Consider the following 20729-nt stretch of genomic DNA (forward strand, 5'->3'; position numbering starts at 1 on the left):
GAAGATACGAGTCATAAACTTTTATATATCCAACAATTTAGTTTCAACATATATATATAAATGGCACCTGAAAACAGAAAATGTGAAAATCGATAATAATGTCTTTTTAAAATAGAAAATTGAAAATCCGTAATAATGCTGGAAGATTTTGACATCCCTTCCTCACAATGTGAAAGAGTAAATAAACAAAAATCAGGTTTCACATGATTTGCACAATAATTAGTTATAGCAATCTTTATTTTAATAATACAACTCGATGTCCCAAGAGAGAACATACATTCTTTCTAAGCCCACATAGGACATTTTAAAAGCCATCAGGTACCAGGCAGTAAACAAATCCTATCAAATCTTCAAAACTGACATAGTAAGACAATTTTACTGGCAAATATGTAATCAAATATTAAACCAGCAGTTCACAGAGAGCCCTCAATTTTCTCATGTATACAAATATTTCACATATTGGAAACTAAAAGTGATTTTAAATAGGCCCATATTTACAGAAGAAATCAAGACTATATAAAAGGAAGAAAAATGAGATAGCAAGTGATTGAGAGATGGAATGTCAAACTTTCAAATACAGAAAAATTTGGAGCATGTTTATATGCAGATGAAAATAATCCTGTAGAAGGGTAAGAACAAGGAATAACTGAAAATGTGATGAAGACTGTGAAAGAAAAATGAGATGTACAGCGCAACCTGAAATGTTAAAGTCCCTTGGGGGCTGATACACTCCATCCTAGATGCCTGGAGGGCCACACAGAAGACGCCTGGAGATGCCTGGGCACTTAGATATGCAGCAGAAAGATATGAGGTTTCTTCACCGATGGCTTCTGCTTTCTCATTAGAGAAAAAGTTGAAGATGTAGATGAGATTTTGTGGATGAAAGGGAAGTTAGAATATTTAAGGAGAAGGTATAAAACCAATTTAAGTAAATAGAAAAGCAGACACACAAGAGAAATAGTTTAAATGTTGATCAGTTGTGACTGGCCATTTATACTTCAGAATCATAAATTTAAACTTAATTACATTAAATAACAGTTTCCTCTAGTTTTGTTTTTGTTGTTGTTTTTTTTTAAATCTGTTCTGGCACAGGCCAAAGAATATAGATTTGTTATCCATTTTAGAATCAGAATATCCATATTTGATATAACTAGTTCCAATAAAGGTACACACCGCTACATTAAAAAAAATAATATAACAATTTTTGAATTAATATAACAGGCCAACTAGACAAAGTGAGAACAGGACTTGAGGTAATTCTAAAGTATCCTTTTTCATGTGCTGGTCCGAACTCTAGAACTTCTAGGATTATATTATGCAGTCTTCTAATTTTGTTCAACAATTAATGAGTTGAGACTAAATTCCAAGCTTAAATGAGTGCAATGATGGTAAATATTCTCAAGAAAAGATAAAGTGACACTCCAAGAGAGTTGATTTCTAGTTCGCATCTGATTTCACCAGGTCTGCACAACGTAGCCATCATGACTCTTAGAACAGTTGTGAATGACCCCAGAGAGATAAGAATACCCACTCCACCATGTCATCCCTTTAGGAGAACACCCGCAAAGCTACTAGAAGGTTTGATAGAATCTCCACCCTGGTCAGCTTCCTGGGTGATTGAAGCTAGAGAGGCTCTCTCTGAGAGATCGACCCTGCTCATTTTCGTGCCATGCATTTTTACGTAGTTACTTTTTCCTTTAACTTACATTGAATTGTCTGTATCTGTTAACATTTTTCCAGCAATTATTGTCAACTTTATTTTTTATTTTGTTTTACAAAATTAACTTAGTAAAAAGCGTTCATATTGCCTTAAAAAGGGGCGGAGGAGGGGCATGATGGAGGAAAGAAGGGGAAGGGTCAAGTCAAGGAACATACATAAAGGACCCGTGGCCAAAGCCAATGGAGGGGGAGGATGAGAGTGGGAGGTGGCGGGGTGGGTAGCGCAGGGGAGAGTAATGGGGGAAAATGGGGACAACTGTAATTGAACAAAAATAAAAAAATTTTTAAAAACAAAAAAAGGTTTCATGAACAGATTACTTTAAAAAGAGGTTTAAAACAATTGTCTCCTATTAGAAACGTCAGTAAGAAAAAAATGACATCAGAGCTGTAAAATAGATAACATATATAACATCACTAGCTATATAACATAAAAATTAAATTAAATTTACATACCATTTTGGGACCACACATAAATGTTATAAATTGTGTATGTGTATCTGTGATTCTTGGTTGCTAGCTAGATAACACTGAATTTTACATTTGTGATTTGTTTATAGATCTAAAATCATAGAATTTTCCTAAAATTGTGTTTATATAGCTAAATGCGTTTTTAACTAATGTAACCTAAATGCATAAACCAAAGACATCAAACAATTAGCAAATCTTATACTAAGTAATTCAAATTGCTGCCTGCTATATATGAACCTTATAATGCATTTATCATCAAAACCGTGTCTGATGGTTTGTTTGAATGTGAAATGTGTCACAATGCCATGTTTTCAAGAACCCTCCGAAAGCCTTTTTGTTCTTTCAGTAACTGCTGCTTCCCAATCTCTTGACAATTGCTCAGCAGGTATGTGAAATAAAAGTCTTCAAATCAACTGACATAGTGAGCATAAATTTCACTTAGGAGTATCAGTTACATAACAAAATATCATTTCCTTAATAGTTATTAAATATTTATGGGAAGGAAGAGATAAATTGATGGGAAGATTCAGTGAGGCCTTGCTATGTTGATTTAGAACTGTGCTGTAATAGTCATTTTGATATGAACAAAGTGTGCAAACAAAAACACTTTAGCCACTGTGATGCTGGACACCTGGACCTCATATTCATCATCTTGCCTTTGAAATATGTATAATTAATGTATGTCTCCTTTGATTGCTGAGTCAATAAATCTAATTTGGCTATTTCCATATTTATTAAATTTTACTATTTAGGATGTTAAATGGTGTGTCTTTCAGCTGTGATATTGCTTACCAAACTAAAATGCCTAACTTAAAAAAAAATACTAGTTTACTTCATTTTGGGTTCCATTTAGTTTTCCTAGGGTACATAAAGTTGTAAGCCACTGAATAGATTTTTTGTATAAATATCCAAATTGTATGGGTCTGTAGGGCTAAGTGGCTTTATAATCTTGCTTGGTATCTAGAACTAATCCATAATATATTGGCTCAGTAGAGTCAGGAAAATGGAAATTCCTTCCTAAGATGTCTTTGTTAGAAGAGAATTGTAGGTGAGCTCATCCTTAACATTCCAGGGTTGACAGAGACATCGGCATAATTTCAGGTGGAACAAACAAGCTCCCTTTAGCAGAAAAAAAATTTAATGAATGTTTTTCCTTTCTTAAAAAATAATAACAGCATGAGAGTAACAGAATTTTGACTATGCTCTCATTTTGAAATTAAATGTAGGGAATCTATCAGATTTCTTCTTTAGCTAATTGGAAGAGGGATATGGAATTAGGATGTACACTCTGCTGGGAACTTAGAGACAAATTAAAACGTTAGATATAATTAAATCATGGAGTTTGAAAGGACTTGAGAGGTCATCTATCTTGTCAAATTGCTTTCATCTGAAAAGGAACAAACTTAAATCATCCTTCCATGATTACTATCTGAACCCTTTTAAAGATAACCCCAATTAGCTCAGCAACACAAAGCAATGTTTAACAATTTTCATCGTTTGAGAAATAGTCCTGATATCTCAATGTCTCAGGCTGCAGAAAAACACTTTGGGTGAGCCATCAGTTTAGATGAAGAAAGAAATATTTAAAACCTTACCATGAGGAATTGAAAAGCTATCCATTCCAGCTTGTTGCATTCTAACCAGAAGAAAGCCCCTGTTTCTTTAACGGTGTTTATTTTTATGTTTCCTTTCAAGCATTTTTGTTATTTTCTATGATTCTGCATTCACATTTATGAACCTATGTTACACTTACCTTCCTGAAGCCCAAATTAGACAAGAAGCTTTCCAAAATGTGCTTCCGTGGCGTTAAGTACAATAGGTGAATTGCTCATGGTTTCTGCCACTGTATACTGCGTGAGTTTGTGTAACTTCTGCAACCCTATACTATCTCTGTGTTTTTTCCATCGTCATAATTAATTTCCAGATTTGTTTTACTACTTACTCAGTTAACTTACATTGCCCCCTGGTATTTGGTTTCATTAAAATGAATTTGTGTACATGAAGAGTTAAAAAAAAATTACAGAGAGAACTGAACTCACCCTGGGATTGAAGGTGGCATCATTAATAGAATGCATGTGACCATAGAGCGACTGCTCACATTTACCCTAGGAAGACAAAGCATAAATGACGTCAAATAAATTCCATTCCAGGTGTGTAAAGCAACTGAAGGATAATTAACTTTATTTGCTTCAAAGTAATGCCTGAGTCCAATGATAAAATTAAGTCATTCTCACGATGAAAATGTTGGCTTTCGGTATCATCTACATTCAGAATCAGACAGGGCCGTGTGAATGAGCGTGCTACCTGGGCTGGTGGCTACACTGAAATTCTTGGACCCTTGCTTTTATACCATTACACTGGCCTCACCAAATGACTGTATTTTTCAGTTAGCCTAGTTTTCATGCCATGGGGGCAAGTAGTGAAGCCCATGGATTCCTACCACTGCTGGGGGGTGGAGTTCTTTTTTTCTTTTTTGTTTTGAGCTATAAGATCATGTTTTAATTCCTGAATTTCAAAGTTTGGCATTAAAATCATTGCAAATATAAAAAGTGCTATAAAACATGTACAGTAGTATGTTTAACACAAAATAAGCATTTGTTTTGTGAAAACCATACTTCACACCTACCCATCCAGTTCATCTTTTCTAAACAAGGCTACAATTAACTAAAGAAATGTCCAAGCTTCAGTTTGAATGAGTCCAGGAAAAGTGGCCCATAACACCTTACAAAGGGAATTTAAATCGGGGGCGGGGCGGTTCATTTTAACACCAATGTTCAAAGAGCATTCTTCACTATCTGAGAAAAGCAATTCAAATTCTGTAGAAGAAGGAGAGAAAAATATAGCTGGAATATTGTTGGTAGAGTCTGGTTATGGTCTGACAATCAGATTTCATTGAACAATGTATTCATCCAACAAGTTACTTTTGAGCAATTAACATATGCCAGTTACAATTCTAGGTGCTCAGGAAATGTCAATGAATAAAAACAAAGATCCTTGTCTCCACTGACCTTACATTGTAGGGAGGAAAGGAGGAAACAGACATTTAGAAAAGATGTACGGTATGTTTGGGGATAATAAGTATTGTGAAAATAAGGAAAGTCAGACAGAGTAAAGGCTATCATGAATTTTGGGACGGAGGTGCTAAGGGCAAAACAAATGATCAAGCAGAGTATGTGTGGCCCCACTCAGAAAGTGAGGTTTTAAACAAAGACTGAAGTCAGTGAGGGAGTTAACCAAACAGACCTCTGGAGAAACAACATTCCAGAAAGAAGGGAAAGCTAGAGCAAATGTCTCAAGGTGGGAGTTTGCCCAGCATGTATAGCAAGGAGCCAGAGTGGCTGGGGAGAAGGCAGGCAAAAAAAGAGTAGGTTTGCTCGAAAGGCTTCATCTACCCTCATTCACTACCTTGTATTTACTTAGTCCTTAATCATTTAAGGCTGAAAGGTGGGTTACAGGAAGGACTCCTAAAAAGGGACATTAAAGGTAGAGTCATCATCATGTCCCTTAACGTTACACAACATTCATGGAATAGTTTGCAATTATGCAAACTTGGGAAGGCTTTACTACTAGGCTCTAATTAGCACTCACCATTGCGGTTCAGCAAATTAAATTGCAAAAATTTATTTACAGAATTAATGGGTGCTATTATCTCCTTTTCACTGTAAAATTTGCCCCCATGAATTTAAATTTCATAAAAAAATGTGCTGAAACACTGCATCACTCTCTCAGAAGCCCCCTGCCCCTGTTATCTTGGTTCAGTAACTTGATACTTTTATAACATCATCAATTATGCTGCGAACCTCAAATTGTCTGAATTCTTTAAAGTGGAAAGAAATTACTTACAAGGCCAAATGGTGAAGTGTAAAATGTTATACTTAGTTTTCATATATTATTATCTTTGGAACTTTTATGGTTAATTTTATTTCAGAAGTAGTATCATATATAACAGTTATATAACATTATGCTTGTACAGTGAGTGTTAATATTTTTAAAAAAAATATTTAAATGAGCAAATTTGCCTCAAAATATTTCTCGCATTAATAAAAGTTTTACATTTGGTCCTCTTCTAAATTGCAAGCCTCTAACCTATTTGATTAATTAGTAAGGAAAATGGAGTTTTCTGATTCAAATCCTGAATGCCAAGTTTTAATTTAAAGTAGAGTCTCTAAGGCACTCTTGAAAAGCCCTGGAAATATGGGGAAATAATGGAAATGCTGACGGACCACATTTGTGCTGCTGTAACAAAACCTGACTGGAAGATAAATGTTTCATGAATTAAGAAAAGTTAAAAAAGCTTTTTCTATCCAGCTTTGTTCCCAAGATAAAAGTGAATCTACTCTTTTAGGAGCATAGGGAATATGTGGGTTACTAATATGCTAGTCTGCAAACAGCTTTAATCAAAAGCAATACCCAAACCAGGACGTTAAAATTTGGAATAACTTCTTTGATGAAATCTTGTCAGAATTGTTTCATTTCAAAAAAGTGAAAAAAATAAAAAAGAGGGACGAGTCTTAATAAAAGTAATCATGTGACCTAACATGCCTTGTGCCAGTACTGGGTTCTCTCAGAGGATCTGTGTGCAATAACGCTACAATGGTTTCTATCATTGGCCCTGGGGATAGAAACGCCTGGGACTTAATTCTTAGAATCACTTCCCTCTAGCCATGTTACATGTTAAACAAATTCCTTCACTTCACTGTGCTTTAGTTGCCTCATTTAATTCTCAACACAAACCCCAAAGTTCAATACCATTACCTGTGTCCAATGAGGTAATATTTAACCCGTGGTTTTGTTTTGAAAATTAAATGAGATTATGTACACGAAATGTTGGTAGAGTGCTCAAAGTAAGAGCTTGACAAATACTAGCTCTCAACTTGAGGCATAACCCACTGAAAATGCTGATGACTTCCAAATCAACTTCTCTACCCTCAGCCATCTTTCTGCCGCTCTAAAGGAAGGCGTCTTTGACACATTGGGGCTGTTTCTTCGCTTTGCCCCTCGGTCATTCCCCATGTGGCACTGCCCCGCTTTGTGGCCTGCTGTCTACTAATCGCATCACCTTGGGCTCTCAGGCCTCTGTCCTCAGGTCAGACTCTGCCAGAGGACAGCAGCAACAGGATACGGAAGCGCAGAATGACAGAGAGGACAAATAGACTACTACTCATTCAACTGTGATTCTGTCGGTGGCTCTGTCCCCTGCCTAATTCCGCACCTCCTGCTGGTCAGGTCCTCTCTCATAGCTACAGCTCACGTGTTCTCAGCAGTGCTCCCCCTCTCCTGCCCTGCAGACCCATGGGCAGGGCCGGCTTCCCCTAGTTGCCAGCCCTGAAGTGCTCTGTTTGGTCCATTAACCCCGTTCATGTTTCTATAAATATTCAACTGGAGTTTTCCTCATGTGTCATCTTTGTCCTGCTGGTGACTTGCCTGATATAGTATGTCAGACATAAAATGCTCAAGAAGACTTTTTAACTCACTGCTCCCCAGTCGCCCATCTTGATTCTTGCCAAATTGTTCCCTCTGAGTAAATGGCATCACAGTTGCTCACACCCGAAACCTAGGCCATCTGAAATCTGAGGATTAGGATACCGCTCCTTCTTCCCCTACCCCACCCCCACCCCACACCTCATCCAGTATATCACAGCTCCCCTGTGCCCTTCTCGGTCACTCTCCATCATGGCCGCTCTAGCGCAGGACACCGTCATCTGGAGCATGATGACAGCAGGAGCATCCTTATTGATCCACTTGCTCCTCCTCTCACTCCTCTCCCCATCCATTTCTCTCAGGTCACCAGAAAGATCAATAAAACCTGAATCAGATCATGCCATGCTCCGGCTTACAGCCATTCAAACAATTACCACTGTGCTCAGAATACATTCTAAACTCTTTACCTAGGTCCAAAGGCTCTATATTGCTTGTCACCTGTCTGGCTATCTGACCTCAGCCTTTTCCATTTTCACTTCTCATGTACTGTGTTCCTCGAATATTTTCATATTTCTACATGGTCAGGGCTTTCTGAGCAAAGGGGGCTATGCCTGGGTTGAAGGATGATTAAATAGCAACCCTAAAGAGAACTTTGGAGAGATTTAGGGACATCTCTCTGTAAAGCATTTGTTTTTTTGTTTACATTCCAAGAGTTACAAGCCTAGAAGCCTTCTCCTCCTCCTTCCAGAGAGGGTTTATTTATATTTCAAAACAAATGACCTCTCTTTCTCCTTCTGTCCCTCCTCCCCCTCTGTCAGAGAAACAGCAGCCAGGCTCTGACTTCCGTAGTTCGGGGGTTTTGTGTTATGGCGCCTAACTCTCCTGTCCCACAGGGTAGGAAGCTCTTACCGGCTCTTACTGCTTCTCCCCGTGAGGGACTGGGGGATGACAAATTAACACAAACTGCTTGGTGAGTAAATAAAAGGTCTGGCCTCTGATCCAGCAACCTCCTGCTTTTCCTGTCAGGATAAATAAGTAAATATAAACATAAAAACATAACACTGTCATATGGGTCTCCTTCTTCTTCTAACAGGACTTTCCTGCCTTTATTCTTCTGTTTTATCTACTTTGCATGTTTTCCTCTGATGATATATACACGTCCTTGTCCTTCTCATTCTGCTTTTAACTCAAACCCTTTCCTTTCCCTCTTGGACACTCATCCTAACTTGAGGTCAGGAGTACTTAGGCGGCTGTGCTCTGCCCAGTGAAATAGGGGCAGCTATGAAATAAGTCGCATGTAGGCTCAGCCCTTAAAATATCTCACACAATCCTCTAAGCTCTTTATTTTTGCCTATATTCAGGCTGTAGGCAAAGGAGTCCTGGAACACAACTGAGTTTCTGACCAACATAAGGGGAAAAGCCGCCAATTGGGACCTTCCGGCTAGATATTTGATGAATAGGAACTAAGCTTTTACTGTGTCAAACCCCTGAGAATTCAGGGTTTAACTGTTTCCACAGATGTTGACACCCAACAAATAGGTCACCCTGTTTTGTCTCTTTTATATCATTCTTCATCAGTGAAATTTATTTAATGAATTGGTTTTCTGGTTTATTGTTAGTTTCCTTCCACTAGAATTAAGTCCCCCAAGAGACAACTCATTGGAAACTTGTTTGTCTTGTCCATCCGTCTGTCATCTGCAAAGCTCAAGACAGCTCTAGTGGGACTTGATAAACAGGTGAGCAAAAAACTAAAGTTACATGGAGATCACAAACTCAAAATTTTTAAAAATCCGCCCTCGGATGGGTTACTTTTTGAACAAATAGCTTGGTCTTCTTCCCAATGTTTGTTTTCACCTGAATCAGTCATGACATACAATGTATACTGTCTTATTCTCTCAGCTCCTTTGCCATGATGTGATTGTAACCCAGTAGCATATTCACCCATTGACTTTGCCATTACCTCTTAAATAACTATATGGAGACATTTTAAACAACTGCGTGGAGACAAGTTGATGACTCTGGGTGAAGAAGGCAGCTTTAGATGTACTGAGTGTTTACTATGTCACTAAAGCCTTGTGCTGAGTACTTTACTTTCATTGTCCCCGCTCATGCTCTTTGCAACTCCACCTTTCTAGCATTTCATTAGAGGTGCAATACCCTCCAGGAATGTCCCTGATGCCTGGCAAACACCAGCAGCTCTCAGGTTGGCTGCTAGATTGTTCTGGATCCTAGGTGAGTGTGATGAGTAAAGCCCTCCCTTCCAACAGAGAGAGGACCCAGACTATGAGCAAGACAAACTGTTTCTGTGATTCGGAGGCGGTGTGTTGCCGTACCACCACCTAGCCTGGCCTGGCCGACGTTAACCTTGTGTGTGAAAATTGATATTGTCGCCTCAAATAGTATAAGCTTTTCTACTATCAGTAGGGCAATGCAAAAGTTTGAAAAATATTAAAATACTATGTATCAGAAACCTAAGTAATACTCAAGACAAAACTTTTAAAACTCTTAAAATTAAGCCTAATATAAAACCATTAGATAATCATAAAATATAAACCTATAGATAATCGTAAAACAACCAAACATACCATCATCAAAATCAATAAACAGTTAATGTCCACAAACTTCATATTCATTATAATGACTTACTTATTTAAACAATGGATTCAATATTCTTTTGAAAAAAATTAAGACTTGAAAATACAAAGGGAGCCTTCCCAATACAGGTTTTATTTTTTTAAAACAAGGCTACCTTTTAAAATGTCTTTGTGATGTACTAAAGTACCTTTGGCGACATATAATGCATAACATATGGTAAAATGCCCAAATCTTGGGGACTTAGCTTAATGAATTTTTATCTATGTGTTTTCTGTATAACTGCTATTCAAATTAAGATCTACACGTCTATTGCTCCAGAAAGTTTCTTCGTGACTTTCTCAGTAAAAACATCCCCACACTTTTTTTATTAACTACATTTTATTGGAGAAAAAAAATATAGGTATGTGGTTGAAAAAATAAATATCGCAGGAGACTACCCAATAAAAAGTTAGTCTCCCATTTCAGGTCATCCTTTAATGCAGCTACAGGGAACAGTCTTTTGTGTATTTCATGGCACAGTCTGTGTATATACGTTAACTTTTCTTTACTGTGTCATGTTATCTACCTTAGTTTTGCATAAATTAAATCATAGTTTGTGTGGATTTTATTATGAGAGGCAGTATATTGTGCTGGTGAAAAATATGATAGTGTAGTGAAATTACAGGCTTTAGAACGCCAGCTCATTGGAAAGTTATTAGTAATATTTCTCATTTGTATAAACATTATGTTAAGTACTTTACATACAGTAACTCCGTTAATTTGTACCACACAAAATTGATAATATTTTAAATTCTTAGAGTTGGAGAACTTTGTGGAAAGTAATTACCATAGTGCCTACACAAGTAAAAGATATTACCATTTATAGATGAATTGGTAGTCTTTTTTTCTAGTCCTTGTTCTACTTTTCAATTTTTGCTGGCTACTGAGAATGAAAAATAACCACATTCCCAAGAAAAGACAGCCATGATAACAAACACTAGAACTAGTTTTAACTTGTCCAATCCATTAGTAACAATTGAATAGCCCTGCTTAGAAGTAAACAACCAGGACTTATTTTAAACGTATATAATTAATCAATAACAACTAATTTCAGTGAACACTGCTTGAAAAGCCAAAGTAACATCAGACTCAGGACTTGAAAGTCGGCCAATTGGCATAAGATTCAATACAGTGGACATATTTCTAAGTCTGACAGCAACTTTCTTCCACTTCTGTAAGAGACAAAAAACAAGTCTCAATCACCAAGGCAACTGCTCTTCCAAGACTGACCTAACCCACTCCTGCCTCGACAACCGTCATGATCCAAAGTAACTCTTCACAAAAACTGAACAGAAGATCAGCAATTGGGTTTGCTCAATGAGCATAACTCTGATGAGTATAACTTTTCCTCGCTTGAGTATACGATAAATCCAGGGTTTTTTGTTCATTTCAGATATTGAGGGGTGGACTCATCCTTTGACACCACAGAGAGGATTAAGGGTGTGTTAGTTTGGAGCTGCCATAACCATTACAAAGTACCACAGACAGTGTGGCTTAAACAGCAGAAATTTAGGTTCTCATTGTTCTGGAGGCTAAAAGTCCAACATCAAGATGTTGGCAGGCTTGGTTTCCTTCTGAACCGTCTCCTTGTTCTGTTAGGCTGTCTTCTTCCTGTATCTTCACATGGTCTTCCCTCTCTATGTAGCTGGGTTCTAACCTCTTCTTCTCATAAGGACATTGGTCAGATTGGATAGGACCATTCCAAGGACCTCTTTTAACCTTAATTACCTCCTTAAAGACCTTATCTCCAAATATAGTCACATTCTGAGGCACTGGGGATTAAGTTTTCAACACATGAATTAAGAGGACACAATTCAGCCCCTAACAGTGGGTTGAAGAGACCTCTATTTCACTACTCATAAAATATCTGAGAGTACAATAGCCATTAGGGCATTAGCTAGTTGCAAGAGTTAAACTCTACTATGATCTTACAGTATTCATTGTACTATGTATAAATTTGCATATATTACATTAATATACTTTGAGCTAATATGCAATCTCAAAATTTTGGGTTGGTCAAAAAAAGTCCATTTAGGTTTTTTTTTCCATAAAATAAAAGGCACATTTTTCACTTTCACCAATAACATTATTGATCTGGATATTTTGAGTAGGTCGGCGATCTCCCACTTTAGGTTTTTAATGGGTAGAGACCAAGGGTGCTGCTGAACATCTTCCAATGCATAAGACAGCCCCACAGCAAAGAATTACTTGGCCAAAATGCCAAAAGTATCAAGAATTTTTGCAAACCATTTTTGACATGTTTGAGCAGTCACAGGCATCTTCTCCATACACTGCACAAAACTATTTTATGTTTCAGTTGTGTTTTTACCTTTCTTGAAATAATAAAGCATAATATACTGAAAAGGTTGCATATTTCCTTCCATCTTCAATATTAAAATGGCTGCAAAATATTCACGAATTTTGATAAGCTTTTTAAAAAATGTACACTGATATGACAGCTGTCACAACACAACCTAACAAAATTGTTTGAAATGAAGTTTCAAACTAAGCACTAAGACAACTAAGCACTATTAGAGCCATTGTACAGAAAAAAGCAAATGAATGTTTTGGTCAACCCAATAAAAAGTTCATTTGTATGTCATATTCGAGTACACATTTAGATAGACAAATTAAGAGCACAGGGTCTCAAGTAACACAGCTTGCATTTGAATTTGGACTTTGCCTTGTCTTTGGAACGCTCCGAGCCTCAGCTTTATCATCTGTAAAATAGGAATAATAGGAGTATATACGTGGTGACATCATTGTCAGGATCTAAGTAATTCATGAAAAGTGCTTAGAGTGCTGCCTGGGACACAGCAAGTGCTCCAGAAATGTTAATTATTAGCAACAACATGCAGATCGCAAGCTCTGCAATAGCAGGGACGGCTTCTATTATCTTCAGCACTTCAGCAGCTCAGAGATGAGCTGGCTCACGAGAGGTATTTATAAATAGTTTTGAAGTAGTACACACACACACACACACACACACACACACACCACCCCCTAGGGCCATTCTTAGAAAAGTTATTAAGTAAGGTTTATAAGTTTGCCCTTCACCAGCTTTTATTTTCCCCCACCATGTGACCTCTACTTTTTCAAGGCAATCCAGGCAAATGCATTAACCTTTCAGGATTTTTTATTTTATAACAGAATCCTCAAGAAGAGGAACTCTAGGAAATGGAGCCCTAATAATTGAATTTCACACCTATTTGACAGTTGCACAGACTAAAAAAAGGGTAGGCTGGTTTTCCCTGTGCACAGTGCCCCGTAGTTCCCGCCTCATCGGTCCTGCCAGCCGCTCACCCTGCAACACAGGGGCACTGCTTCCCCAAAGCGCTATTCCTGTGTGTATTTCTAGAAGTCATTGTTTATAGTGAAAAAAAAAATGAGTGCTTATTTTTAAAACTTCTTAAGATATCTCTAAATAAAGCTTATTAAAGTTAGAGTTATATTGTGATATTGTGCCCTTTCATTTTTGCTTCAAATTTTATGATCAATGAAAAGTACTCTTAAAGAAAAAAAGCCAACCATGTCCAAGGGTGAGCAGATTTAAGTTTATACCACCTATGAGAAAATCATTCTTCTACTCACTACCGGCTATATGTGGCTTATTTCTATTATAGATATTACTTTAGTTAGCAAGTTTAAATATTAATGTCAAAGAAATTATGAAGATGCTTTTTTATTTGAACAGGGTCAAATATTTAATATAATAATTTATGTAACATTTATAGTTTACACAAGTCTTTTTTTATAAAAGTAACTTTGTGAAATTAAAGAATTTTAACCTAACATGATTACATATTGTTCAAGAAAAGTATTCTCTACTACTATTACTGAAATAATTCCACTGCCATATAAATTGAAAACATAATCATTAACAAGGCTCCTGGTTTTTTTCTTTTAATTTCATGTAAATAACTAACCATGTCTGAGAAAGATTGATTGCAGCTTTTTAAAATGTTTGCTGAATTCATGTGTAATTAAGATGAGTTAAATATGCAAATCAAGCCTAATTAGCTTCATTTATTAATGTTAGTTTGCCTTGCCTCTACGAAATTTCTGCTGAGGATTTTTTTCAGCACGAGGGATTTTTGATTTCTTCGTTCTAGGTTGAATTGCTGAAGAAACAAGGTGTTTTGTTTTGTTTTGTTTTATTTTGTTTTCTTCCAGGAGGAGAAAAACCTTCACATGGGACCTGGGTGTCACTTAGAAAGAAGAGTTTTAATGAATGCTCCCGGTAGCATACAACTGCACTAAATTGTTATTATATGTATTTTCAACCATCTTCCTTTCAATTATATCTAATTATTCAATTTCATCAAAGTGGCATCACCTCTGGGAATTAGGTTTGATGAAGAAAAGCATTTTGTCACCATATGTCCAACATAGTAATTAAGTAGAATGCAGGCACTGGGCGAGGCAGGCAGCATCAAATGAACCAAAAAGTTGTCTGGAGAAATGCCTTTAATTGACAAAATATCTAAATTCTTCGGCATTAACAAAACAAATTTCTCAATGTAAAACCACCAGCCTCGTAGAACTCATGTGGAAAACATTAAGCGAGGCATTTATAAGAAACATAGTTATTGAAAACAATGTCAAAGAAATCTAGTATAAGCGTTGGGGGAAAGACAGCTATTAAAGTTTAGAGTCAGTCTCACTGACTTCTGATGAACAAAGAAAAGAAAAAGAAATCACATTGGAGGGAGAAGAGATTTTAAATTTCCACGAATTTCTTTGTATTATTTGTTTCACCATTGTACCCCACAATTCAAGTTTCCAAAGTTCACAAAATTAGTTTACTTCATTGTTGATTTTATTCCTGCATAAGGATTTACTGTTATTTGTAATAAAGAATTTTTCTAGTGGAAAATAGGTCCTTTTTTCAAGGTTTCTAAGAGGAAATATCTATATATCTACATCTACAGTCATAGCCATATCGATATCTGTAAAATATATATACTTTAATTGTGGTAAAAATACAAAGAAACACATATGAGATTTATCCTTATTATATTTATAAAGCCAGGAGATAGAAAGCATAGCATTTATTCCAAAAAAAAAGGAAATTTTAGAGGAAAATTGTTATAAGTATAAATATCCTAACCAGGTAGCTAACTGGTTAGAAGACAACCCTAAAGAATCCTGCAGACAGTAACTATTGGAAGCAGCTATAATCCTTAGGGCTAAGGGACCGACCACGGGAAAAAGTTTGAATGATCAAATCTTAATTTAGAAGAAGGGTTTCCTCTCAGACCTCTGAGAGGTGGTGCTGCTTGTCTGAGGTTAGTGTCTCTGAAGATGTGCGATGAGGCTCATTCTAGAATTTGGGAAAAGCTGACAATTGTATTCAGCTGCTTGCTGCCATAGGCCAGGCCTCATGCCGCTGGGATGAAGTAGCAACCCCCAAGAGCCTCGAGAACCCCACGGGGAAGCATACGGGAAGGATCAAGTTCCCACTGGCTTCTCCAGCTTCACAATCCTTGCTCCTCCCATGGGCAGAGCGCGACACAGAAGTAGCTGGCAAATAAACGCGTGGTGTGCAGGCCATAGCTCCAAAATCAAAAAGCAAGTTGAGAAGAGTGGGTTTGGAGCTGAGAGGACATAAGTTAATAATTGGCATAAGTATAAAAGGTGAATAAGCTAATTGCCAAAACTTATAAAGAAAATCTTTTCAATGGGAAAAGAAACCACTAACAAGTCAAATGATAAAAATGGTTGAGTATAATCTTGGCTATTTCTTGAAAATAAATTCTAAGAATAGAAGATATTAGATTAGAAATGATAGATTCCTAATGCTTTTAATGCAGAATGTAAGAATGCCCTGTTGATCCAGTGGATCAATTTGAATCCCACAGTAAGTCTATTTAAAGGCCAGTCTTCCACCTCTGTCCCACATAGACATTATCATTGTTAAATGAATGTTGTTATACCCTGGTTTAATTTACTTATAAGTTCTTATATTGTCAAATATGTAATCAAAGTTCTAAAATTTCAAGTATTACTTTTAAAGTCATTTAAGCGTTTAAGATTTTATTTATAATGCCAAAGTATGATTATAATACTGAGAGCAGTAGTCACCTGACCAGTTTTCAGTGATTTCATTCTCTAGAGACAATCAAATTGGAACTCCTTTAGTTGTTTTATTTTACATAATCTTAGTATTCACCTCCATATCCCGGAATGAAATTTTAAACTGCTATTAACTGATGCATACATATTAGATGCTATGTTTTTGATTTCCTATCTATTATGGATAATTATTAAACTATCTTAAAATAGCATGCCATTTCCCCTCACCACATGCTCCTAATACAACATTTATAGTTAAATTAATACTCTGTATTTACATTTTATTAGGATTATGTTCATAATGGTTACTGCATAATACATCAAAATTAGGTTTATTTTCTTATTTTTTCCCTCCTCCCAGTTAATAATGAACTCATATTTTCAGTTGCCAAATTTTATTTGCACATACTGCTAATGTCTCTTGTCACTTTCCAACCACCTCTCTGAACCATTTCCGACATTTTAGGAGAGCTCTACCGATCCCTCTAGCAAGGTGCTGGGATGGACGTGGGAGCTAATATAAGAGGGGGCCCTGCCCCACCCTGCTGTAGGGAATTTACTGTTGAACTGTTTGAGAAGGTAGGAATAGAAGGATATAGGACATATTACAAAACAAAACAAAACAAAAACTATCACATGTTTAGAATAATTTAAAACTTTGACCTTGGAAGAAGGTGTTCATTTTTGAGGAAAACTTTAAAGTGAAGATGAGGAGAGGGAAGTATGTAGTGGCTGTAAGGTCTCCTAACTGTATGCTGAATTTATTCACTGAAAATTTGGGAGGGCTGGATTTAGTATTAGAGCTTCAGTAGGATAGGAAAGATAGAAATGGCTGTGGAGAAAGAGTTAAACAGGAAGCGTATACAAGGAATTAAAAAAATAATATTTTATTACATGTGTCAGAATGCCTGTCTTCAATAAATCCACAATCAACAAGTGCTGGTGAGGATGGGGAGATGAAGGAACCCTCATGCAATGCTGGTGGGAATACAGATTGGTGCAGCCACATCAAAGGCAGTATGGAGTTTCCCCCCAAAATTAAAAATGGGACTGGCCTTATGACCTAGCAATTCTACTTCTGAGTTATATCTGAAAAAAAACTAAAACTCTAATTCAAAAAAATATATGTGTCCTTGTGTTCACTGCAGCATTATTTACAATAGCCAAGATGTGGCAGCAACCCTGATGTCCATTTAGTAGATGAGCTGATACGAAAGTGGCGGTACATTTATATATCAGAATACTACTCGGCCATAAAAAGAAGGAAATCTTACCATTTGTGATAGTGTAGATGGACCTAGAGGGTATTACGCTCAGTGAAGTGAATCAGTCAGAGAAAACCAGATACCATGTAATTTCACTTATATGTGGAACTAAAGAACAAAATAAATGCACAAACAAAATTGAAACAGTGTCACCGACACAGAGAACAGACTGATGGTTGCCAAGTGGGAGGGTGGCTAGAGGACTGGTTAAAATATATGAAGATATTGAGAAGTATAAATTGGTAGTTACAGAATAGTCACAGGGATGTAAAGTACAGCATAGGGAATATAGCCAATAATATTGTAATAGGTATATATGGTGCCAAGTGGGTACTGAAAATACCAGTGGGAACACTTTGTAAAGTATGTGATTATCTAACCACTATGCTGTACACCTGAAGCACTAATACAAAATAATATTGAATGTAAACTGAAATTGAAAATAATTTTAAAAAAATAATGCACTAATGAGTATCTGAGTTTAGAAGTAAGGAATTACAGTGGCTCCAGTAAGTATGATTCTGTGCATTTCTCTAAATGAGTAGCAACAAGAGGACTTACGAAACACAAATCCTATTTTTTGCATTCCCAGATCAGCTCCTCAACAAAAGGAGAATGAAAGGGGTTTAATTAGTTGAATCTGCTTCCAGGGATGTGAACACAAGATTTGTTACTGTTATAGCTGAATTAAAGAATACAGATTGGAAACCCACATCTAAGTATTTCCCTCAATCAAACATATTCACATGGTCATAGGAAGGAGCTGCAAAACTAAACTTATGCTTGGTAGAGAAGAAAAAAAATTGCATCCTCAACTCATTGGAGCGGGTATATAGACTGAGCTATGTGTGCACAGGTTCTTCATCCATGTTTACCAAAGAGAAGCTTATGAACCATATCTTCCTTGGGGGTGTGTCTATGGAGGGCTCTAGAGAAAAGAACTCAAGTGTTCCTCTGATACTTTCCTCCTAGGAAACAGAAGCTCCCTCCTCTCTGAGGAAAAGTGATGAACGCAGAAATAGCATTTCTTCCTAATAGCTGGGTGCACTATTAAAAGTGGCTGGCCACATTTCTGGCTGTGTAGACTGGAAAGTAAAATCACCGGGCATGATAAATTAGAAAAAGTCAAGGAACAATATAGGGTCATGAAAAAAATTTAAAGTTTATTCACTGGAAGTAAAGAAGGTTAAGGAGAAGGTTGCAATTAGTTCAATGTAAGAGTCTTGAGACTATGCTGATAGATGGTAGAGTTATTTTAGGTTATGATGAGTTATAAGGCACGTCTGAGTGATGGGATGAGTGAAGGAAAGTGACAACGCTTAGAATGGGAACTGAGGAACTGTGAGGCTAGGAAGTGAGAAAGAACTTCATCATCGATGCTGAAACTGCCGAGCCAGTGGTTTTCAACTGTGGGGGAACAGTTGAATATACCTGGGAAGCAAATTTAAGAAATATAATGCTTGGGCACTCTTCAATTAAATTAGAATCTCTGGCGAAAAGCTGTTAGAGACTCAGTTTTCTAAAGCTTCTGTGGTGATTCTAATGTGAAATCAGGGCTGAGAGCCATTATGTCAGGCCACAAGGAAAGGAAGAACAGGGTCAAAGATGTATTGAAGGCAGTGGTAAACGTTGAGTGGTGTCTCAACAAGACAGACAGCAGGACAGGAAAGAGCAAGGGGCACAAGGAAGAGAAAAGGGCAAAAGCGGATATAAAAGTAGGAAGGATGACTGAATGGAGACAGTGGAATAATGGCTGAAAATGGAAGAGCTGAAGTAGTGGTGAGAGTCAACTTACCAGGTTCCCCAAAGTCAGGGGAGATGGAGAAGGGCAGAACTAGTGGAGAAGGGTGTAAAAGGTCTGGTGTCTTTAGGGTATGGGCACATTTCCCTTAATGAAAGATTGATGAAGAGAAATTTATTTGTAGGAAATGTAAAAGGTCAAGTGGACCTCTTAGGTGAGGAGATGGTTATGTTATTAAGAATAGCCTCAGGGAGAGACCAGGAAGAACTGAATAAATTCAAGTAGCAAGAGCCAAAAACAAAGGGCAAATGGAAAGTTTTACCAGTTCAGTTGCAGGACACTTCAGGGGTATCATAGTCAAGAGCAAGGGGCAAGAAGACCCAGGAGGAATGTGAAGGATCTGAGCCAGAATTCAATAATTGAGCCAGGATTTTGAAGCTAAGAGTAGAGGACAAATAAAACAGGGCCCAGGGCTTGAGCACCCTGATGTGGAGCCAGAGGGAGATGGCCAGGAGAACATTTCCGTGGTGGGACAGCTTCCTTGATCTCTAGTCAGTGAAGGTCTGAGGTGGTCACACTTGCGCATCCTCTTAATGCTGCTCTCATAACAAGGAGAAACTAAAATAGTGAGGGAGAAAATACACTAAAAATGTTGAAATGTGAAGTAAACTTGATAGGCAGGCTGAGAATCCTGTAGGTACCGGGGTGAGGAAGGTGAATTAGTGACTCAGGGTTGTCACTAACAAAGGGCCACACACTGGGTGGTATAAACGCAGAGAGATTTACTCTCTGGCAGTCCTGGGGTCTAGAAGTCTGAAATTGAAGTGTCAACAGTGTTGGTGCTCTTTTACAGCTTTGAGGGAGGATCTGCTTTATGTCACCCCCTTAGCATATGAGGATGACTGGCAATCATTCATGTTTCTTGGTTTTGTTACCATCAGTATTTATAAAAGAAAGGGGAACAAGGGACTTGGACATTGAGCTTAATAAAATGGAAGCAGGAGACTGCTCGCTCAGTGAGGAAGCTACAGCTTCACACCCAGGGGGTCACAGCATCGCTCTGCCAAAGGATTCGCCCTCCTCCCTTCCCCACTCTGGTACCAGATTGGTGGGGGGCGGAGAGGCACAGGCAGAGACGCTTGACCAAAGAGGCCTGTCAGTCTAAGTAGGAGATGGGTGTATGAAAAGCCCATGGAAGCTTGGAAAGTTAATTGGTACTTTTGAAAAAGCTTCTGGTCTTTTCTAAGCCCAAGCTAACATAATGGCAGGGAGAGAAAGAACCACCCTCTCTCTCTCTCCCCCTCTCTCTGTCTCTCTTGCTGGTGACCCATACTCTCCCCATGCACTTGTGTGTCCTCGTTCCATAGCCATGTGGTCCTAGCACCTGCATGGCACTGGACCTTGCA

The 20729-nt window shown here is 37.6% G+C and overlaps 1 protein-coding gene across 1 annotated transcript in view; it reads right to left on the minus strand.

Moving 5' to 3' along the window:
* SPAG16 (sperm associated antigen 16) overlaps positions 1-20729 on the minus strand; it is a 758894-nt gene that overhangs the window by 230660 nt on the left and 507505 nt on the right. The window contains exon 14 of the mRNA XM_054585688.1: positions 4227-4292. Within this exon, the coding sequence (XP_054441663.1) occupies positions 4227-4292 (66 nt within the window). The remainder of the gene's footprint in view (positions 1-4226; positions 4293-20729) is intronic.

The sequence above is a fragment of the Pteronotus mesoamericanus genome, unplaced genomic scaffold (assembly GCF_021234165.1).
Source record: "Pteronotus mesoamericanus isolate MK-2021 breed Mesoamerican mustached bat unplaced genomic scaffold, CSHL_Meso_final contig_90, whole genome shotgun sequence".
In the NCBI taxonomy this organism is placed as follows: domain Eukaryota; kingdom Metazoa; phylum Chordata; class Mammalia; order Chiroptera; family Mormoopidae; genus Pteronotus; species Pteronotus mesoamericanus.